Source organism: Lynx rufus, unplaced genomic scaffold (assembly GCF_022079265.1).
Source record: "Lynx rufus isolate CCGP_SWC_20201006 ecotype Redwood Valley unplaced genomic scaffold, mLynRuf1.p SCAF_6, whole genome shotgun sequence".
Classification (NCBI taxonomy): domain Eukaryota; kingdom Metazoa; phylum Chordata; class Mammalia; order Carnivora; family Felidae; genus Lynx; species Lynx rufus.
The window spans coordinates 92,860,995-92,885,505 of record NW_025814878.1 but is presented as its reverse complement, the minus strand read 5'-3'; the positions used below and the strand labels follow the sequence as shown (position 1 = coordinate 92,885,505).

General features: G+C 35.6%; 1 protein-coding gene across 1 annotated transcript in view; it reads right to left on the bottom strand.

Moving 5' to 3' along the window:
* Positions 1 to 870: 870 nt before the first annotated feature.
* The window catches only part of COL21A1 (collagen type XXI alpha 1 chain), a 174,616-nt gene continuing 150,975 nt past the window's right edge, over positions 871 to 24,511 (bottom strand). The window contains exons 18-30 of the mRNA XM_047102772.1: positions 22,189 to 22,233; positions 20,100 to 20,153; positions 18,848 to 18,901; positions 15,967 to 16,020; positions 14,297 to 14,368; positions 12,113 to 12,148; positions 9,205 to 9,249; positions 6,299 to 6,331; positions 5,573 to 5,719; positions 5,428 to 5,482; positions 4,734 to 4,934; positions 3,473 to 3,550; positions 871 to 2,150 (exon numbers count right to left, since the gene is read on the bottom strand). Of these exons, the coding sequence (XP_046958728.1) occupies positions 1,963 to 2,150; positions 3,473 to 3,550; positions 4,734 to 4,934; positions 5,428 to 5,482; positions 5,573 to 5,719; positions 6,299 to 6,331; positions 9,205 to 9,249; positions 12,113 to 12,148; positions 14,297 to 14,368; positions 15,967 to 16,020; positions 18,848 to 18,901; positions 20,100 to 20,153; positions 22,189 to 22,233 (1,062 nt within the window). The 3' untranslated portion in view covers positions 871 to 1,962. The remainder of the gene's footprint in view (positions 2,151 to 3,472; positions 3,551 to 4,733; positions 4,935 to 5,427; positions 5,483 to 5,572; positions 5,720 to 6,298; positions 6,332 to 9,204; positions 9,250 to 12,112; positions 12,149 to 14,296; positions 14,369 to 15,966; positions 16,021 to 18,847; positions 18,902 to 20,099; positions 20,154 to 22,188; positions 22,234 to 24,511) is intronic.

The window sequence follows — 24,511 nt, the reverse complement described above, 5'->3', positions numbered from 1 at the left end:
CAAATTATGCAAGGAGCCCAAATGTCCACAGATAGATGAATGGATAAAGAAAATGTGGTACACATATATACAATGGAATATTATCCAGCCATAAAAAACAATGAAATCTTGCCATTTGCAACAATATGGACAGACCTAGATGATATTACACTGAGTAAAATAAGTCTGAGAAAGACAAATAATACCATATAATTTCACTTATAAGAGGAATCTAAAAAACAAAATGAACAAACAGAAAGCAGAAACACCCCCATAAATATAAAGAACAAACTGATAGTTGCCAGAGAGGAGATGAATGGGAAGACAGGAAAAATAGGTGAAGGGGAGTGGGAGATACAGGCTTCCAGTTATGGAATGACTAAGTCACAGGGATCAATGGCACAGCACAAGGAATACAGTCAATGGCACTGTAATAGCGTCGTATGGTGACAGATGGGAGCTACACGTGTGCTGAGCACAGCATAACGTATACACTTGTTGAATCACTACGTCGCACACCTGAAACTAATGTAGCAGTGGGTCAACTATAGTTCAATTTAAAAAAAAACCAAAAATGACAAAAAATTCTTGTGCGCTAACTCTGCTACTGAACGTTATGACTTGAGTCTCCCCCAACGTCCTCATCAAAGTGGCAGGATGACATGTCAGTTAAACTAAACGCTGATCAACAGTCACTCCAGGAAGCAGGTGCTGCACCCATTTGTGTGCATAGTATACCAAATGAATTTCTAAGTTCTTATTTCAGATGATTGAGCTTTTCAAGAATAGGGTAAATAATTCAATAAAGTATAACCATTGAAAACAATGACCATGTGATATGGATACTACACTCAACAAAATTATGTATTTTAAAAAAATAAAACACTGCAATCAGGCCTGTACAACACTTTATTGAACTTTGAATAACAAGCATGTAACAAAATTTAGAGCATGATTAGGATAAAATATCTCAAATATGTTCCTTACAAAGGCAGTAAGTACAGTACACAAAGACTGTTTGTAATGTTTTAAAGTCTGCTAAAAATATCAAGACATACTAGAATCTGTGGAGTTACTTTCCTCTCAACTAGAGCATTTATTCCCATTAGCTTTGCTACAATGAAAGTTAACATATAGGACCATACACATGTAATAAATGAAATGGAAAATGAAGGCATCCAACAAACATTCCAATTGCTAAGCAAGTATGAAGAATAAAGTCTTTTATTTCTGAACCATCATTTCCTTTGACAACACCAGGTACAATGAAACTGTTTTCCAAAATGTTTTTAATGTTATATAATTTGGACCATTCCCATTGGAACCAATAGTCTTTCTTAGCATATTCATTAATCAAATTTGAGAATTTGCAAATGTACTTAAGAAACACGTTACTCTCATACAGAGGTGACATTCAAAACACTGAACAACCAGCAGCCCGTTGTCCCTACCCACCAAGCACAGATGCTGGAGTAAATGACTGGCATGGCAATACAGTCTGTCCTAGCTGAATATCAGCCCTGATGTTATTTCCAATGACCAGACACATGTTTTGGCTAATGTACAAGCATGTGCTATGAGATATGAAACATGAAATTCACACAGACATGAAACTGAACTCAAATACTCTGCTGCATGGAGGCTGAATGTGAAATATTTCACAGTGACTGAAATTGACTGGCTAACAGGCAATGGTGTTGTTTTTTTTTTATATATATAATTCAACTTTGATTAAAATAAATGGACTTATAAGACACCCTTGAGATTTAGTTAATGCTACTAATCCAAAGGCTCTGAATTACTGAGGAGCCTTTAAAATCAGTATATGTGACCTTTCATATATTTTTCCTTAAGAAAAAGTAATAATAAAAACACCGAGGTACTTTAGTTTCTTTTCAAGGGATTATGTTATTATCTTCCTGAGATGCAAAAGACCATAAAAGAAAAGCACCACGCCTAGGTTGCTGAATGAGGCATCAGACACTAATAGTTTGGTCCTTTTCTAAATGGATCTCTTCCAACAATTACACTAAAACATAGCGATGGATCGCAGATTCCAGGGGGGCCTGGTTGTCCTTGGATTCCAGGTTTTCCATGATCTCCATCTTTGCCTGGGAGACCTGGGTCTCCTGGAGGACCTTCTTTGCTTATTCCAGGAGGACCCTCTGGACCTAAGAAGGGACATGATTAATATATGAACAGAGGAGTTTTGGTTTTTGATGATGATATAGGTGATTCTGTAAGAAATGGAAATGGGAAAAAAAAACAAATCCTAAAAGTTTTACATATTTGCACTAATGTGAAAAGAGAAGTACTCTCTTGCTAATTCTATATACCTTCCATTTAGAAGACTATGGAGAAATGATCAGTAATTTTTATAAAACCAGGCTAAGCTATATCAATATAGCAATCACCCTGCTGATTAAGACACTGAGCTAACATTCTAATATTTTAATTGGTGGGTTGTCCAAACTTATTTCTTCCTTCCAGCATATCTTCCGCCAATTATTATAAATTAGCAAGTGAGAGATGAGTAAGCTAAAACTCTACAACTCTAATGAAGTCACTTTTGTGCCATTTTTGCAGTAAAATGATTTTTCATTACACACGTTTTTAGGTTTCCATATTTAAATACAGTGCTATTACCATGGCGTAATTGTGATCATTATACACACAAAGGTGTTACAGCACTAATTTGAGAACCACAGCCTAATTAGCTCAATTAGCATGCTCAAAGGAAGGAGAGTTAACAGGATATTATGTGAAAGGTGATGACTCAAAGTAACAAAAAACATTCAGGGTGTGAAATGGAGCAGCATAGGTTGAGGCACTCTCTACTACTAATAATTCCTGCCGCTACCACTAAGAGACATTTAGTCAGCATTTAACTACAACTGTAGATACTGTTCCAAGCATTTTACATGAAGACTTTTGAATCCTTTCATCCCCGCAAAAGCCTCACGATGTTCTAACATCTAAAATAACAGTAATAGCACCCATTTACTGAAAACACGATTGTTACACACTGTTCCAAAAGCACATATATTAATTCACATCATTTTACAATAATGTCATGATGCAGGCAACATCTCATCACCATTTAACCAATGAGGAAATGGAGGCCCGACGAAGTTAAAATAACACAGCTAGCCAAGGCTGCCCTACGAGTCCACCACTGCAGGTGTTCTGTTTCCCTGAGAATCATAAAGAGTGAACACTGATATACACTAGATAAGCTTGGGTGACTAAAACCATTCCAGAACTATTCTAAGGACTAGTCTTCTAAGGCATCCAAATGATAAACAAGAGAAAAATCCGGATGACTGATCAATAAGCTGGAGGAAGAAAATTCTAGTAGAGCTCAATATGTTCAATGTGAATCATTCAAAAAAGGAAACAAATGTCTTGATTTCAAATTTTTTGACATAGATTTATGCAGATTTTCTTAAAGCCAAATGTGCAGCAACACTTAGGAGCATGTACCAGTTCTTACCTGGGGGACCAGGAGGACCTTGTTCTCCAGGGTACCCAAACCCTTGGTTCCCCTTTGCCCCGTTTCTTCCTGGTAGGCCTGCAGAGTGTCAAAGATGGGAATAAGCTTACTTTTCCTATAAAATCACATCCTGCTAGATTGCTTCTTTCAAAGCTGTTAATATACACATTGGAAGAAAAATAAATTTTGGGGTGCGTGAGTAGCTCAGTTGAGCGTCCAACTCCTGATTTCAGCACAGGTTAAGATCTCAAGGTTTATGGGTTCAAGCCCCACATCTGGCTCTGCACTGATGCGTGGAGACTTCTTGGGATTCTCTCTCTCAAAATAAATACAAACTTAATTTTTTTTAACAAAAAAAGAAATATCTTTTTTAAAAAAGCTTGCCACTTATTTATTATTACTAATGGGAAACAGAATTTTTGAAGCAAAAATTTCTAAGATTATCAGTGATCTAGAAGGATCTAATATTGAAATATTGAAAAGGAAAATGGTTTGGGATTATTAACCCTTGTGTTATTCATAGTTGTTTATTACTTTGATTGAACATCTCAATTGTTCACATAATACTAAATAAAAAGGAAAGAATTATCAACTGACATTTCACATAAACATTCAAAGACAATGGGCTATTAAGAAGTTTGGTGGCAAAATATAATTTTTGCTATAATAGAAAAATTCTTAAGGTAACAGAAGTTACTAGAGTCAAAATAAAGGAAAGTGTGATTTTCTATTTAAAGACCTTATCAAAGACTCAGGCAAAATCTCTAAGTGCACTATCAATAATTTCTAATTTGTAACTTCACAAGCTTCAAACTTTAATTTTTCTCTACTTTAGAATATTGCTTTAAGAAAACAGAATTGCTTTTTAACTAGTTGAAAAATTATTTTATTTTTTTATTTTTTAGAGATAGAGAACAAGCAGGGGAGAGGGGCAGAGGGAGGGGAAGGGAGAGAAAAAGAGACGGAGAGAAAAAGAGACAGACAGACAGAGAGAGAGAGAGAGAGAGGAGAGAATCTTAAGCAAGACCCATGCTCAGCATGGAGCCTGATGTGGGGCTCAATCCCACAACCCTGGGATCATGACATGAGACAAAAATCAAGAGTCAGACACTCAACTGACTGAGCCACCCAGGCACCCTGACAAATTATTTAAAGACTCAGGGATACAAAAAGATTTTTGGCATCATAAAACCAAAGATAAACCCTTGTCTATTAAATCAATTTAGAAAGTGAATACAAAATATGTACACAAGTTCAGCACCTTTCAATCCTTTGGCACCTGGACGTCCAGGAGCACCCACTAATCCAGGAACACCATCTCTTCCTGGCAAACCAGGAAATCCTCGAGGACCTTCTGGGCCTATGGGACCCGGTGGCCCAGGAATACCAGGAGAACCATGTTGAGACTGGCAATGATCACAACTTTGAATTCTTCCACTCTGAAGTAAGACTGGTAGCTGAGCTTAAAAACAAAGAAGCCCCACCCCTTAAGTTTAAATAGGCATTGGTAAAATCACTAACCATTTTTTTCACAATTTATAGATGCCCATCTCTTGACCAATAACTTCACTTCTAGGAATTTAACTGTGGAAATACTCTGTTCTATGCAATCATTTTATTATTACAATCACTTAAAATGGGGGGGGAGTGAAAGCACCCCCCAAAAAATAAATTGTGTAAATTATAGACATCCATATTTATGAATTACATTATCAGAATTATGTCAGAAAATTTAATTCATGGTGAAATAATGATAAATTGTTTTATTAAAATGATTACAAAAGAGTACACATTATTTTCATTTTTAAAAAATTACTCATCTAGGGAAAATAACAGGAGTTTATAAATTTCCTTTATTTTCTTCTAATCTTACTTATATATTTTATAATTTCTACCAATAATTAGTATTATTTTACCAATTTTAAAAAAGTTATTAAAATCTGTTTGAGACTTACCTCTTAATACATCGGTGCAAACTTGTCGAATAAACTGTTCTGAAAATTCTCTTCCCTGCATCAAATTATTAGTGGGTTATAACATGTACATACCAAGTAAAAAGCAATGAAAACATGAGAAATTGGAAAGAAGCAGAATACATACAGGCTTTCCATCCAATCCTGGAGGTCCTTGAGGACCTGTTTCGCCCGGCTGCCCCTGGGGACCCATAGGCCCCATCAGGCCGTCCACCCCAGACTCTCCTTTTGGTCCAGTGGCACCTCTGATGCCAGGCTCTCCCTTTTCACCTCTCTAAAATCAGAAGAAATCTTCAAAAGTTCTGTTTCAATATTTCAGAAGGTATAACTTCATCATAAAAGTCCTTAAGGATATGAACATATACATACATATATATATAAAGTACATTATGTAGAGAACAGCTGTGAAATGCTGTTATTGATCAGAGGGGAATTTTCATATCATATTAAACTGCCATTTATCCATCCGTCCACCCATCCATCCAACCCCACAAATCTCCTCAATTTATTCAACATATTGTATAGGAGATACATGTAGCACTAGAGAAACAACAAACGTGCCAGTCTTGTTTCAAAGAGATTACATTCTAGAGAGACAAATACAGAAACACAATATTCTTTGTTAAATTTTTGCACAAAAAAACTTAGCTCCTAATACAGATGAAGAACCAATAATATTCACAAATATGCAACATTTCCCACCTAATTCAACAAATCTACATATTCTGAAAATCACTATTAAAGAACTACTGAAGAATGTGAAAGGCATTTTCTGCCAAAGCTAGATTTATTCAGCACTGAAAACTGAAGCAGTATGGACTGAAGAGAGAGCATAATACATGAAGAAACATACCTCGCCTTTTGCACCATGATGACCTTGAATTCCCTTTGAAAATTAATAGGAGAAAAAAAAACATAATAAATCTGCAAGGTACAGTACTATTAGCATGGTGTGCACCTGTTACCACACATTTAATCAAACTTTACTTTTCAATCTGAAAAGTACTGATACAATTAGTGAAAGAATTACACATGATGCTCTCTCTGCCTTTTTAAAGGAGGCTAATGACTAGGTGATATGCTAACTGGATAATATAAAATTGTTAATTTATGTCATTGTTTCATTCTTAGATATGAATATTTTTATATGCTGCAGGTCAAATATGTAGGTTAGAATGGGATTCTATGTGAATTCTATTTCAGTTCTATTCTGGATTTTAAATATGTTGCTATTTTAATGTAAATTAAACTCAATCAGGTAATATAAGGTATGTTTATTCCTTTATTTGGTGATTAAGATAAGTATTCCATTTTCCCAAGTTTATGTTCTTAAAATTAAATTTCAATTGAGTACTATTTATGAAAGATTGAATAAAGCAAAGATGCCATTAAAGGCGATTAATAGGGAAGAAAATACCCATTTGTCCTATGCCTAAACCACTCACTGCTGGCAATTCAGAGATTAGAAAAGCAGTGTGATGTATAATATGGTATTCTTCCCAAGTGATATTATACACACTGGGGAGCTCACGCATGAAACTCATTCACCGTTAGAATCACTGAATACATCTGGATGGTTCTATTAAATGATTTCCCACTCATCTCTCACATATTCATTACAATAGCAAATTATAGATGATAAGAGCTTTCAGGAAAGGCATGAAAATTTCCCATTTTTCAAATTCATTGTACACTTGGGCTCCAAAATCACCTGATATCAGTTCTGGGAAAGGGTAGAGCTTGCACACACACAGGTAGGATTTCATTATTCAAGTTTCAAATTAAAAGTCAGAGTTCTGCAATTCAATATAAAATTTAGCATATGACATTTCACACAATGAAACTTGAATTTGCATATTTATTTTGCTTTATTTCTAGGTCCCTTAAACATGGATACCCAGATTGGACAAAAGGGAAGACAAATGGGGTAAAATCAGAGTATGGCACAGAAAGAGGCATACTCTCAAATTAAAACAAGAGCATAAAAACACTAAGTTTTCATGTAAAAATATATTAGTGAGTAAAACACTTCAAGATTGTTCTTTAAATATTGAAGTTTCTGCAGAAATGCTGAGGTGTTCCCTCCCAGACATAACCCTACAACTGGAGCTTGTGTAAGAGGAAACACAGAATAGGAAGTTCTCAGGACTAGAACTAAGTTAGAGCTGCGACTGAAAACACCGGTTATCTGAGAATCCACTGGGATGGTTTCATGAGAGGAACCCAACATGAAGGCCAAGAAATCGCACACTTGCAGTCCTTTGTAGGATGACAGGTAACTAATAATGTTTACTTAAACAACTTGGGACAGCTATTCAGCTGCTGAGAAGCAACACTTGCTTTGACCCCCAGGTACTCCATTAGGGCTCAGTTACCGGTGGTGAGAACACCAGCATCCAACAAATCTTGGGCAGAAGTTTTCTAGGAAGCCCAAACCCTGCCCTAGGGTGGCCGACCACTATTTCCCTTGAGAAGTGAGGGGGAAAAAACCAAACATGTTTAGGGAAGTGTGAAGAGAGTGTTATCTGTAAGCCAGTGAGCTAGCTAAGTTGTGAGCTCAGATTCCACAGGAAATAGCCTTCCTCTCAGAAAGTTCCTGTAAGAATTTTTGGTGAAGGGCCTGGGTTGTGGAGATTGAATGGACGAGGAAGTTAAGGTTGTCCTATGAGAAGAGCAGTTTATAGATACTGGGTGATTGACTTAGAGAAACCTAGGGGGTCAGTCTGTGCTGCCAGGGAAGAGAATGGGGTCAATGCTGGTCATGTCATCAAGTGGATCTAAGTGGAGGAGCAATAAAATTAAAAGACACATTTTACTGAGCATAGACGTAGACAGACAAACTTCGTCTTTCTCCTCTTTTGCTCTTGCTGTTGGCTTCTAAATTCTCAACTCTTTTGAATATCTAGCACTCACCTTCCATCCTATCTTACAGACAACCCTGGACCACATGCTTTTACACCTCTCTCCAATGGTCTCCGATATCTCCAGGCGAGGGACATAGAGACCCCTGTCCTTGAAGACATCACTCACAGTTTTATCCGCCTATCTCCAGAACCAGTGTAATTACTGAATCTGTCTTGAATGTCACATTCGAAAGAGGTCTATCCCATGAGGGGATCATATGTACAGTCTGTCCTTTCAGTGTGGACCAAGTTGGATCTGAGCTTAACTACTGGCAGTGCAGCAGCAAACAAGCTACCATTACATACAAATCACTTTTATGCCACTTTTGGTCCAATTTGGCTGTGACTGTACTTACATCCCACATGGCAATCTCACTGAAGATAACATTTGAAAAAGTCTCTAGTGTAGGAAATTGTATCTCTGAACACACAAGAGGGAAACAAGAATATTCTTCCACTACTTATAGGCTTCAACTACTCCCATTTCAAGAAAAAAATAAAGAGTGAATAGTAAATATGGAGATACTATCATTGTATGGCTGCCTTTGGCCAATAACTATTGCAGGAAGTAAGTGGAATTGTCTACCTTTAGCCATTTGCTTGAAGAGAAAAAAGCATGGAGAAGCAAATTTCATAGTCACCAATCAGTATAGGAAAATGAAAACATAAAACATATGATTAAAGCAAACCATTATCACCACCACCATCTGGCATTTTCTTCCTCAGATGCTTAGAATGAGCACTACCATCTATCTACCCTTCTCCCCACTCGTTTCCATTTGCAAATAATCCTCTCCCAACACCATCCAGTTATGTGGTTCATTATTCCATTGTCCATTAAAGAAAACAAAAATACCTGTGACCCTGGAATCCCTTGTCTTCCATTTTCTCCCTTTTGACCCTTTAAAATTTAATAAACATCATTGATTAGCTTGCACACATATAATGCAATCTCATATAAGGCACAAACTATGTATAACACTGGTGTCAAGAAGAAAGGTCACAAAAAGCAGTGATGCAAATATGCAAAATGATGTAAGAGATAAAGAAGTTAGTCTCTTGGAGGAAGAAAAAAAGAGAGTCAACCCTAATATTAACAACGTGAAAAATAATTTAAAAACCCAATGGTTATGGATATGTTATTAATTTCAATGACATAATTATGTTTAGTCTTGATTATGTACATGCAAGGACAAGAAGACATCTTTAAAGGAGTTTTTAAAGATGAAAAATATATTACAAACGTGGAATACTACTCATACACAAAAAATAAAAGGAATCTTGCCTTTTGTAACAACATGGATGGGACTTGAGGGCATTAAGCTAAGTGAAATGAGTCGGATAGAGAAAGACAAATACCGTATGATTTCACTTACATGCGGAGTGTGACAAAACAAAAACAACCAAACAAGACAAAACAAAAAACTCGAGCTCACAGATACGCAGAACAGAATAATGTTTGCCAGGAGGGAGGGGAGGGTGAGATAGGTGAAAGAGGTCAAAAGATACAAACTTCCTGCTATAAAACAAAGAAGTCATGGGGATGAGTATACAGCATGGTTACTGTAGTTGATAATACCATAATGTGTATGTGAAAGTTGCTAAGATTAATTCTTAAAAATTCTCATCAAAAGAAGAAAAAACGTTGTCACTATGTATGGTGATAGGTGGTAACTAGACACATGATGGTGATCATTTCACAGTGTATACAAATTTGAATCATTATGTTGTACACCTGCAATACAGCTGACCCTTGAACGATGGTAGGGTGACGGGCACCACCTCCCTCAAAGTCAAAAATCTGTGGATAACTTTGACTCCCCCCAAATTTAACTACTAATAGCCCACTGTCGACCAGAAGCCTTACCAATCATATAAATTAACATATATTTTGTATATGTATTATATTCTATATTCTTACAAGTTAGAGAAAAGGGAATGTTAAAATCATAAGGAAGAGAAATACATTTACAATACTGTATTTATCAAAAAAAAATCTGCATGTAAGTGGAACTGAGGAGCTCAAACCTGCATTGTTCAAGGGTCAACTATATACTGTTATATGTCAATTATACTTCAATTTAAAAAATACTGCAAAAATATTTTGAATGAAGATCTTTAAATAAGGACAAATAAGAAGAGAGGAAAATTAACAAAGGTATAAACACATTTGTCCATTTAAAACATACTTGTGGATATCCATCATATATAATGCGTGGTACTAACCCTGAAAGTACTACCTCATCCCCATGTGGGACGAGATAATTAGCAGTTTCTGGGAAAACATATACCCAGATAATAAAACAGTGACTTATCTAGTTACCTAAATTTTAAATCACTCTAGCACTGTTGATTTATTCATTTATTTACTTAAATGAATTCCCAATATTTATTGAATGATACCTATTGCTGGTTCATAGGGGTACTGAAACAAAAACTGGCATCATCAAGTTGCTTACTGTGTGGTGGTAAAGTTAAGTCATTAAATCAAGAATGATGAAAATGCATAATTAAGCCTCTGGGCTGGGTACTATGGGGACAGAGGAGGGGGCATCTGAGAGAGGTGCGTCCTACAGGGTGGGGAAAACTACTCAACCTTAAGTGTAGGCTTTAGGGATAAGTAAAAGAGAGCCAAAATAGTCAAGTCAGGAAGCACTTCATGGAACAGACTTTATCTTGAAATGTGTGGGGCACCACAGATGGATTTCTAAGCGGATGTGTAGCTTAGTTATTGCACGCTGGTAGGAGCATGAGAGGAAGCGGAGAGGACACTGGTAATCTGAGACCCATGGCAAGAAATGATTAGGACAGTGCGGACAGGGAGAAGGGGCCAAGTTCAAGAGAGATTTAGATGTGAAACTACCTGTGAAGAGAGAAGAGACTGAGTTTTAGGATGGCTTTCAAGCCTTTTTCCCTGAGATCATTTCATGGGTCTACCAATTACCATGACCAAGAATAGAGTAGGAGCTGGTTTATGGGGAAAGGTGATAAGCTCTGTTTTGGACCTTTTGATGTGTGCACATGACACATTCAAACTCAGTACCAAGAGGGAAACCAGAATATGTGGGTCTAGAGTTCACAGACACTTGCTTAAAATCTACCTCACTCCTAATTTCCAAATTACAGAAATCATAATAATACTTGAGTATCTTTAGTAAAAGGTACTGAATCAACAGCTAAAAAACAATTGTTGACACTGAGACCTCAGCAGATGTTCACTCTACTATTACTTCAATTTGTAATCTCCTTTTATGCCTCCAGAAATCCTAGGACACTTTGCCCTTGTGGTAACACACCCAAATGAAATATCCTTTCTAAATCACCCTAGATTTCCTCAACCTGATTTAATTTTTTAGTATAATTCTGCTTCCAATGATTAGTTTGAACATGTTTTATATTTGGTGTTAAATATAAAATCTTATCACATTTATTTGTGCCATAAGCCATTCAAATAATTTCTGGAAACATACATAATATAGATATGTAATACTTCAAATAAACATACTAGAAGTATGTAATACAATCTACATATGTTTGGTTGAATCACTTGATTTCCAAGTTTCTACAACAGTGAAATAGAGAATAATCTTAAAAGGAGATCTGATGTTGTCCGAAAAGTTTAGAAGAAAAGAAGAAAGCTGAGACTTAACAATTAGATACTGATGGTGAAGCAGGAAGGAGCCGGAAAAACCACGCTACAACTAAAAAGAACAAAGCCCTGATTTTATTGCCAAGCAAAAATTTTAAAAAAGCCAGCAACATACCTGAATGCCTTTTTCACCTTGACTTCCTTTGTCACCCTGCAAAAAGGCAGTTTAATGTCTATCATAATCTAGGATATTCTGTATCCTTTCAAGTAAACATATTTTTCTGCAGGAAAGAAATATATATGGTCTCCTACAAATTCCACAAGTGCCTTATATGCAGAAGCAGACTCCAAAAGGAGAAAAATCATATTATGTCAAAATGTTCTAAGTGAATACTTTCTTGTGCTCTTACATTTCAAAGGAAAAATTATTATAATTTCTAGTTTACCAGAAATAAGAAAACTTGTCTATATTGATCACAATCTGAGGTTTAGCAAACAAACATGAGAAAACTCATTTCGGCAACTGTTTTACAAAATCAAACTGAAAAATCTTCCATTGAGCTAGTAGTAGCCACAAATTTATAGGAAACAATGAAGCAGAATATAATATTGAAATGGTATTTTTGAAAACATACACTTCAAAAATGAATTTTGGGGGTAAAATCCATATTCCATAATATAAATATTCCTGGCACTTTTCAGCTAGAGTAAACCTTCCAGACCAACTAAGTTCAATGTCCTTGTTCTTAGATCATGAATCTGCAAATTAGGAAAGATAAGCACTTGCCCTCAGATGAACTTGGACACTGTTTCCAAATTTCTTTCCTCCCTCACCATGCTCTCTAAACATTAAGAGTTTTGTGTTACAGCCAACAAAATACAGGTGTTCTTTTAAAGGGCAAGTTTTGAACAAGAAATTTCTCAAAACCTCAACATATAGTCCCAGTAGGTTTATGTAATATTCACCAAGGTTCTGACACTTCATTGCTGCCCTGAGGGTCATCCCTGTCTCAGCAAGTGTTGCCTACTGCTCACTGGAACAAAATGGTCAATGATCATACTGGTTATAATAACCTAGGGGCCAAGTGCATGATACATGAGAAACAGAAAAATGAAATGGTAGCAAAACCAAACAGCAAGGGATATAAAGATGAAGATGTAAGAGTTTGTATCTTTTCCAGAATCAAAGTCAACATATTTACTTTTAGACTGAAATGTATATATTTGCAGTGGCATGAACTTCTTTGGCAAACGGGCTGTCAGTTGTTGCTTAATACCACCAAACAAATACTATTTATATAGATACAGCTTCACGGTTCCTTTTTGAGGAGAGAGAGAGAGAACATGAATCTAAAATGTTGCTCTCAGGGGCGCCTGGGTGGCGCAGTCGGTTAAGCGTCCGACTTCAGCCAGGTCACGATCTCACGGTCCGTGGGTTCGAGCCCCGCGTCGGGCTCTGGGCTGATGGCCCAGAGCCTGGAGCCTGTTTCTGATTCTGTGTCTCCCTCTCTCTCTGCCCCTCCCCCGTTCATGCTCTGTCTCGCTCTGTCCCAAAAATAAATAAACGTTGAAAAAAAAAAATTTTAAAATGTTGCTCTCTTACCTCACCAAAACATTTTATATCAGAATACATGATGTGTATTTTAAACTCCTTAATTTCAAATGAAATTCTATGCAATATAATCTTTCATAAATAGGAACTGCATGGTCAAGTGTTCTGGGTGTAGTTTTTACTATTTTAGACCTTTGTCCCAGTTTTGATAAGAGTAATATTCACATTTTAGTAAGAGTGCCAGACATTGAATACTTTTCCTAAAATACTCTTGACTCACTTGGACCGACTGCAAAACAATCTGAATTTACAGGCTTTACTTAATAGAATGTTTATATTTTCTGAGCTGCATGCCTCATCCAAGGCCTTCATCTAGGAGACAATACCCATGCAGGAATGTGAAAGATGAGACACAGCTATGGCCATGCGGTTGATCATATTACACATATACCAAATATAAAGGTCATTAAAAGTACAGTCAGTCCAAATTGTGCTACTTTCACAAAAGGAAGACTTACGTGCTAATAGCTGATTAAAAGTTAATTTTATCCTGGGGCACCTAGGTGGCTCAGTCGGTTAAGCGACCCACTCTTTGTTTCCTCTCGGGTCATGATCTTGAAATTTCATGGGTTCAAGCCCCTTATCGGGCTCTATGCTGACAACACGAAGCCTGCTTGGGATTCTCTCCCTCTCTCTCTCTTCCCCTACCCGACTTGTGCTGTCTCTGTCTCTCTATATAAATAAATAAATAAACTTAAAAAAAAAAAAAAAGAAAAAAGTTAATTATATCACCTAAACAATGCATACCTTTTTTCCTTGAACTCCCGGCAAACCCAGGTATCCCGGTTCTCCTGGGGGACCTACTGCTCCTTGTTCTCCCTAAGTAACATAGAAATTACATAAAGATTGCAGACCTATTGCTTATGAAAGACACCACTGTTTTTATCTCTACATAAATCCCAAATGTATAACTGATGGTTACAAAGTTTGTTGACCTTTAGTTATTATTGCAGAAATAGTAAAGAATGAAAAGTTTATGGGAGTCCCAACAAAACTTCCTGTACCTTTTCCTATCTTTGTAAGTTAAAATAATTCTGATAGCATAGATTTTAAAATTTTATACATATTTTTCATCTTTATTTTATAGCTTCAACAATAAATAGTAAAGCAGTGATGATAAACGTAGGTATCTCGTTTTGTTTGCTAACACTTTCTCTTCCTCCTTGAGACTGCTTATTCTCATGCTGCTACTTTAAAGAACCTATTTTATTGTTTAAAAACTGGTGAGGAAACAGTACTAAAATTGCTGAAAATCTCATTATTCATTGTTTTTACTTTGTTGTATATTTTCTCACAAACACACAATACACAATTTAGTTACTAAGGTTTTCTCACTACATAAGGCCTAATTTATATCTTTCACCAAGACATATGAATATTGTGATGTTCTTTATATGCCATTATGTTTTTAAAACATTTTAAATTACAGAATAGTACTTAACTGTAGTGATTTATCATCTTTAATAAAATGCCTATTGTTACAATTAGTTTTCACAATGTTTATTTTTATAAACAATATGGGGGTGAATGTCTTTGTAGTTAAATCATATGCACACTTATGTTGGTTCTTCATACACAGGGAAAAGTATTTTCTTAGAAGTAAATTCTTGAGTTGTTTTCAGTACAGGGAATATTCCACGACTTATCCCAATTTTTCTACTCTGCATCATCCCACAGGGATTATTTCCTTCATGGAATAAAGATTCCTTAAAAGTCTTAAGTAAGAACATTTTCTGAAAGTATATAGTGACGAATTATCAATGACATTTAGGTAATGTCTGTAAGACAGGGGACGCAAACCTGAATTTGCCTCATGGTTTTTGGTTTGAGTTTTACCATTAGTCCCAAACTCTATCACATTAACTAAAGCCTACTCTCTTTTGTGGAAACAGTTTTGCCCTCTTTACTTACTAGGCCCACTCCTGAGTATTGATTACTACTCTAGATTGCTAAAGGCTTGAAAAGAATTAAAAATCCTATTGAAATAAACATCAATTATTTGGTTTGGAGGAAACTGGTATTAGCAGCTCTGAGTCCCCACACTGAAGTCCCATCAAGCAGTAAACAAAGGAATAGCATCACTTTTGAGAGTCATACACACTTCCTTTCAGTTACAGAAGACAGGGATATTCTCTGAACCAAAGAGTAGGTTCATATAAGCATAGGGCTTTTACCATTTCTAGGAAAATCAAGCCAAAATATATTTTGTCTTTTTTACCTAAACTGTGAGAAAGTGTCCCCAAAAGAAATGAAACCCCCCATTGGCCATTTTCTTTCCTGAATGAGAACTCTGTGATAGAGGTAATCCTTAATTTCATGTAACTTTTCTTGAGGGATACACGTGGTAATCTCATCAAATAATAAAGGGGACTTATAATATTTTGAAAGTATTTCCAAATGTATCAAATGATAATTACCTTTAGCCCAGAAGCCCCAGGCATCCCTTGAAGTCCAGGTTCACCTTTATTTCCCTGTCAATGCATCAAACCATTTGAGTTAAAAAAAAAAAAAAAAGTCATAATATATCTGATATAGACACTTAAGGGAACATCTTTTAAATAATTTTTATATTTCCAACTTTCCACCTGTTTGAAACACAGACTCTGTAGGTTAAGCCTATTTATTAAGAAAAAACTCTTATAAACAAGGAATGGGTCTGCACATTTATAAAGCTTTCCAAAACTGTGTTTTAAATCTAGAAGCTCCAAGTAAGGGAAGAAATTCAAATCCTCAGGCACCAGTGCTAATTAGCTGGGTCTCCATACCGCACAGGCCAGAGCCATGTATTTTGACAACATCCTATACATTGAGAATCTTCCTATTTCCCTGTGTCACTTTCTCAGGATGACTCACCTTCGGTGTGCAATTGAAGGAAAGAAAATTAGATTCAAACGTACAGTGGCTTTAAAATATATATATATATATATATATGTGTGTGTGTGTGTGTGTGTATGTATTACATATGTATGTATAAATGTATGAATTGTGTATACACACACACACACACATGCATGCATATATGAAAAGAAAACTTTGTGTTGTCAGGATTTAAGTGAAGTCCTTTCCAACAAAAGTTTGAAGGACAAGACCAACTTGACAAAGAATATAAAATTATAAAAAGGGTGGGATATACAGAGAGAATATGTCTGCTGGCTAATAAGAGAGACTGTCAAAGGTAGTGTTGGTTTTCATACACATTCTGATGCCTAAAATCCCAACCTGGTTCTGGCAAAAGCCAGAACCAAACTGGGTACACTAATAATTAAGGTAACCAACTGCATTTTCAGCTTTTGAAAAGTTTTCTAGGTAGCTCATGTTGAGAAACATATGAACACAATATGTGGAGTTCATTAAGCATTGAGCACATAACAACGTTATTAAGCCGTGGAGCATTGCTTCCTTAAAATATCTAATTTTACAAGTGATTAGTATGGTTCAGTAGCTATTTTTTAAAAAGGTATTATAAACCAAATTAGAAGTTTTGTAAAGATCTACCACAAAGTTTCAGCCTCATCTTTGCCCTGTTTAATACAGCTTTGTTTTTTGGTCCCACTCTAGAATTCATAGCAACTGATAAGGCATAGTTCACAAACATATTAGTTGACAAAATAGGCAGGGATAAAGTAACACATAGGTAAGTAACCTACAGTTGATGGGCTGACTCCAGCCTAATGCAGGCTTTTGTAAATAAAGTTTTGCCAGAAACAGGCACATCCCTGTTTGTCCACTGGTGCTTTTGTATTACAACAGCAGAGTTGAGTAGTTGCAACAGCAACTATATGGCCCTCAAAGATTCAAATATTTACTATCTGGCCATTTGCAGAACACCTGAGCTAACATACTACATGAGGAGAATTTGAAGTGTTTCACTGAAGAGATTATATTTAAAAGGTAGGATTTTAACACTTCAAATCTATTTTTAACAAAATAATTGCACAAGTACAAGATGAGAGGAAATGAACTTCTTAGTAATTCATGTCAAAATAAACAAAGTGATTCTGGAAACAGCCACTTGCCTTCCCAGCCATATCAGCAGAATCTACTCAAATGGCAGATAACACAAAGTATTGTTATAAAACATTTTACGAAAGTTCCAGTAGATTTAATTGACCTCCTGCTCAGTGTGAGCTAACAATGTGAAGCGGCTGATGAAATCTTAGGTTGAATTCTTAAGAATTAGAGCATCCAGAACACCCTGGGGGATCCATCGTATCCCAGTTACTTAAGAAATATACAACTACTCAGCATCTTCTTAGAAAATGACTTTGAGAAATTATGGAGAATCTCCACTTGGCAGGCCCAGTCACTCAAGGGTTTTATACCAACTCTGTGCACACTTACTACTACCAGGACTCCACACTCCAAAGATTCACGAGGGTCTACCATTGGTGAAAGGGCAGATACTTTCCCCATGATGTTTTATCCTATTTCTTTCTCTAAGTAATTTAGAAATTAAAAGTAGAATAGATTAGGCTGTCTACTCATCTACTCATTCTGCATGCCAGGGTCTATTTCCGTGCAACATTGTCTAGTTAGAAGGTCAATGCTTCTAAAACAGCAATTCCATCATTTCCTTTGGAAGGTTGTCCTACATTCTCTAATCATTAAATAGTTGAGAATAGTTTGAGTCTAGCCAGAATGTACTTGATTTGACCCTTCTAGTAAACCAAGAAAAAAAAAATAGTTCTCTTAGCACAGGATTCTATACACCTAGAAAATGGTCAAACCATGGTATTTGGAGTTGCAATTCTATCTTGAAAATAACCTAACCTGACATCCTGAATATGTATGTCAGGTTTGCCTGACATTTTTTAAAGATGAAAGTAAAGATAATACACTATTTTACCCACAGTCCTGAAGGAGAGAATGCCTAATAAAACCCACTAAAAGGCATTTCACAATAAAAACTCCATATACATTCCACTAAATAAAAATATCAAGAAGAGGACTCAGAAATTGGCAAAAGTCATCCTCAATCAAAACCACTAATCCTCTATATTGGTGGGGTTTGACATGAAACTCCACAGAACTCCACATAATCCTCAGTGCCCGTGAGATGACAATAAAGGAGAAGAGGGTCAAGTAGTGAGAGATTCTGGACTTTTTCCAGCTTAAACAAGACCTGCATTACATTAGCCTACTTTATACAATTCATTTTGTCTAAGGTTTCATTCTTACAAATGACTGTTCATAGAATTAAAACCACACTTAAAATCAGTATAATTGAAAGTTTTGCTGAGGCACACAAATGGTAATTTTGCACAAAGTGTTCTGTCTTATTAATTTCATTTTATTTACCTTAGATCCTGGTGTTCCAGGCTGACCTGGTGAGCCATCACGTCCCATCATACCCTATATTTTTAAGTGGAAGTTTCAAGAGTTTTATTTCCTTCAATAAAGTAAAATAAAAAATCTAACTATGCAAGATAGCCTGAAGGCCAGCAAAGACCTCTTAACGTGGTTAATCAAATAACCTACAAATAGCAAAAATTGCTGGAGAGCTAGTAAAAGACAAATGTAAAGGAAAGTTAATTTTTTTCTACATTCTTACTTTCTTCCTTATGTCATGATGACTAAGAATTAGGTTTCTTGGGGTGCCTGGGTGGCTCATTTGGTTAAGTATTCAACTTCGGCTCAGGTCATCATCTCAGGGTTCCTGGGTTGGAGCCCCGCATTGAGCTCTGTGCGGACAGCTCAGAACCTGGAGCCTGCTTCAGATTCTGTGTCCCTCTCTCTCTCTGCTCCTCCCCCATTCATGTTGTTTCTCTCTCAAAAATAAATAAATTTAAAAGTAATTAAGAATTAGGTTTCTTTATAGATGTTATCCTGGTCAACTTTACTTCCAATTTCTATTTTCTTAAATGATATTCTGAAAGAGTGACAATCTAATAAATTCTCTGAATATAACAATCTCTCTTCAAGTTACAAAATAGTCATATTTTTAACTAGCCATATGACTCAAAACAAAACAACAATAACTAGCAACAAGGAACTAATTTAATTTGGAGTCTACTTTATTTTTTAAGTGTTTATTTAGAGAGAGGAAAACACAAGTAATGAAGGGGGGGGAGAGAGAGAGAGAGAGAGAGAGAGAGAGAGAGGGAGGGAGGGAGGGAGGGAGGGAGAATGAATCCCAAGCAGGCTCCATGCTTAGTGTGGAGCCTGACACAGAGCTCGGTCTCACAACCATGAGACCATGACCTGAGCCAAAATCAAGAGTTAGGATGCTTAACCAGCTGAGCCACCCAGGCACCTCTGGATTCTACCTTAAATACCAAAACAAACATTAAAAACCATTGCTTTCTCTTAAATATAGCCAAGGAAATGTGATGAGCAAAAAATATTCAATTAATATCATCAGGAAACATAATCTCAGTATGGTCATATTGAAAATACCATGTCATCACTATTATGCTTTGCTATCAATTTAGTATATTATTTCACCTGTAAAATGTAAAATACACTAATTCATAGCATAGGGTGCAAAATATTAGAAATGGCACATAATAACTATATTTCATATATCCTGATAATAATGACATTAACCTACAGGAATCCCTGGAGCTCCTTTTTTTCCTAGTGGTCCTTGAGGCCCAATTTCTCCCTAAAAATCAAATACAGATCAAATTTAAAATTGTAAATTATCAGTTCATTTCAATGAATTTCCTACCAAAGCATTATAGAATAAAAATTCAATACCAATCAGCCCAACTGCTTCCCCTTTCTCTACTGTAGAACAGAAGCAACAGAGTGTAAAAAACATGGTACATGGTATCTTAAAGATCTGAGCCAAGGGTCTATGGAATCACTAAGTCAAATATTTTTATTAGAAAATCATGAGTGATACTGTCATTGTTTGAAAGGAAGATCTGGAAGTTCACACAGAGTTGGTGAGGAAAGACAAGAGGGGGTAAAAATCACATGAAAAAATTTCTTATTTATCATAGATTAAGAAGTATGACAGTTAACATAAATTAATAAAAAAATAGGATAGAGAATAATAGCATTTTTACTTCAATTTCTCAGATTTCTATACCCTACAAGCTAACTAGGTACTCCAAGGGAGTCTGAATCTTGAACATAAAAAAACAACAAACAAACAAACAACAAAAAACAACAACCAACTCTGGAAAGAACATCTTCTGTGAGGGAGTTCTGGTCTTTAAAGAAATGGGTGAAGTCTTCAAAGATCCCTTATTTTAATTAAATACACTCTGGGTTGGGGCTATGATTAAGAGGATTACGAACAATGCAGAAATCTTGCCAGAGGTCAAGATGCAGAAGCCAAGAAAAGGCCAGAGGCATCTAGAATGTATGTTCAGCTCTTGGGAAACTGAATGGTGGGCTAACAGTGGGAAGAGGGCAGGAATCTTTAATACCTATGATGACCCAGGACTCTTAAAGGGGGCTGACATGGTACCCATGGCAACCAACAGGAGGCAGTTCTCCATGCCCCAATTAGGCTGACAGAACCCATGCCAATCAACATGAAGCAATGAGCTCATATTCAACAAGAAAGAGGAAGCAGCAAGCCACAAGACTGAGAGTTAACAGAAATAACAAAGGGCATTTGGTGGAATTGTTAAAACAGAATTAAGAACAATACATGAGATCTTTACTAATTAAATAATGGAATCATGAAAGACTATTAGGACTGCAAATGAAACAAGAGGCTATCAAGAATAAAAAGATGTTATTAAAAATTTAAACTTTTAGAAAAGTATTTTTTTTAATCAACTGCTTAAATAACAGATTAGACACGGTAAAGGAAGAATAATTGGGCAATATATCAAAAAAATTTAACCAGAATGTAAGAATTAAAGATATAAAAATAAGATACTCTTTAGAAACATGGAGGGCAATATGAGAAGGAATAAAATTTCTCTAACTGTAATTCCAGAAGGAAGGAATAAAATTGGAAGAATTGTAATTTGGAGATAATGGATGATGTTTTCCAGAGTTAATGGAAACAATACCACACAGCCAGGATCAAACTGAATTCTCCCCAGGACGACTAAAGAGGCTGTGTATCTAGATATACTGTAATGAGTTTTAGACCAAAAAAACAAAAAAACAAATGAAATACCTTAAAAGATTCCCAAAGAAAGGGACAGATCACTTACAAAAGAACAATACTTAGAATGAGATCAGATGTTTCATAGTTAATAATGGCAGTCAGGAGACAATGGAAGAAAATCCTCAACACGTTAAGTGAAGATAATCATCAACTCTGAGTTGTATACCCTACAAAATTATCTCTCAAAAGCAAGAGTAAAATAAACATATTTAGAATTAGATAAATCTGAAAGTTTGTTACCAAGATATCTGTACTCAAAGAAATGCTAAAGAAATAGTTCAGAAAACAGGAAAATTATCCCAAAAGGCTGGTCTAAGAGCACAAGATAGAAAAGTAACCAAGTAAAACAGAAAGCATATGTATAAATCCAAATTAATATTATCCATATAGAACAAAACAAAAACTAATTATAAGGACAATACTTTCTGAAATTATATCATATTTAAACAATTAACTATTGCCACTAATGTGGTAAAAATGCATTCTATGTGAAGATATCAACACTTTGCACTTTTAATAAACAGATCTAGGCCCAAATCTTTCAACTTTCATTAATACTCACCTTTTGTCCCATTAATCCTTGATTTCCAGGAAATCCTGGTAGTCCCTAAAAAGTAATAAAGTAGAATCTTAATTAAAAAACAAAACTACATATATAGAGAGAGAAAGAGAGATTGACTGATTGAGAGAGAGACTGTATCATTAAAGAAGAGTAAGTCCTAATCAGATTTTTAACTGGTAAATAATGCATAATTTCAAACCTGTATCATCCACTTACACTATAACACTGCTACTGATAATAATCCAATTTTGGAAAAGAGAATATTTATGAAATTCATTATTATATGAACATCCACTGATATTTAAAGTTTTAAATAAAGGCTTTCAGAAAGAGAAGCTTATGAGGGTATTAATTAACTTGATTTTTCTTTGAGACCAACATAAGTGATAAAATAAGAAGGAGATTTCATTTGAACATATTCCTATATTATTTAAAATGAATAATGCAAGAAAAACTATCACATCATAGGAGTTCAGATTCAGTACAACAGTTCCAAAGGCGCCCACTGTCTCACAACCATAATTAAAAACTAACAAGACTAACCAATATCCTCCAAATTGAGCCTTTAAACACCCAGGAACCTAATTTCTTGTATGAAATACGTCAATCTTTGTCCTAATGATTTCCTTACTGACACAATCATGAAGAATATGCAGATCACATTTGAGAAAGAAATACAGAGAGCTCTTTCACATGTACAATCCACATGTACAAGTTCTAGCAAGTTTCAGAGATTAATGCTCATTGTATACATTTGAAAATAACAGCACATTCGTTAACCGGAAAGCAATTCTACAGTCAATGAATTTACCAAAATAATCTTTCACCACCCAAAGCAAACAGTGATGGTACTAATCAATTTTCATTTTTATTCATTTCTCTTAGCTCCTTTCTTGATTACACTGCAGTTGAAATAAGCAACATTTGTATGTATATATCTATGTAGACAGACTCGGGCAGGAAAAGGAACTTGAAAGACCAGGAAATTGGGCCCCATCCGTATTTCTTTGAAAGCCCTCTGCATCATCAGGGCTTTCGAAGAACAGCAGTACTCCTCAGAAAAGCCAGGCAGGTGGTGGAGAGGCCACTGTCAATGAGATCAAATTATCTTCTATTCCAGGGAGAATCGGCCATTTACTTGATTTTCACATCTTGATTTTATTAGCACAATACTGGTCAATGTGTTAGCCACAATTATAGTGCAAGACACATGCATACAGTTCTAGTTTTAAAATCTGAACTTGAATCATAAATTGGAATTCAATTTGATTCTATTTGGCTCCATTTATTTTGCCACAGCACCATACCCTTTGCAGAGAAAAGATGTATCTGAGCAATGACCATCAGCCAAGGGCTTGTAGTCTAGTTGAAAACACAAACCTTTAAAAACATACTAACTAGAAAATGACATAAAACCGCATACATTTTAAAGTGACGTTATAAAATATGAGCATGTTGTACCCTAAAAAATAAAGTAAAATTAAAATATTTGACTTGTATGTATAAAGAACATAAAATGATATGAATTATATCCTTCCAAGGTGGGAAATACATATTTTTAATGTAATTAGTTAAGACTAATATTGTTTCAAATAAAGGCCTCCATTTCAATAGACCATAATTTGGCATGAAACCATCTGTAATCAGCTCCCATTCAAATACACATATACACAAACCCACTATAGGTTTAGACTAATTTCTGAATTTAAATAAAATCTGTAAACTCTTATCAGATACAAGATGGCCATACATTGTTCTATAATGAAAGAGGTGCAGCTGTGGCCATTCAGTGTCCTTTAGCCCCACGAATCCCTAAAGGGGTTGTGCAATTGCTCATGATACTGTCAGACCTGAGGAACTGAATATCTTGCTGCATGGTGCCCTTTATTGTTTAGTTTAATCACTATTCAAGTCTCTATGCCCTCACACAATCAATATCAGTATGAATCAGTTACAGATATCCTACCCCTACTCCCATTTCTGAAGCCAATTTCAGGGTCAGAAAGGCTACATCCTCACTGTGGAGGAAAATTGGAGTTACACCAAGGAACCCTGGCCTCCACCTCCCAGAAGCCTTGAGAGCCCCCACAATTCATTTTCTGGATCCGATTTGACATCTTATTATCTAAATAATTATAATACTAAACTTGGTCTATATTTGAATAGAGCCTCAAATGTTATTTCAGCATATCAGATATTGAGGGTATTCTGGGGGGATTCCAGATCTGAAAAAAACAATTCTTTTTCCTATTGTCTACTTAATATGTTAGTAAAACATTAAAATATATTTCAGAGATATGAAGTCATGTATTTTATGCCCAAC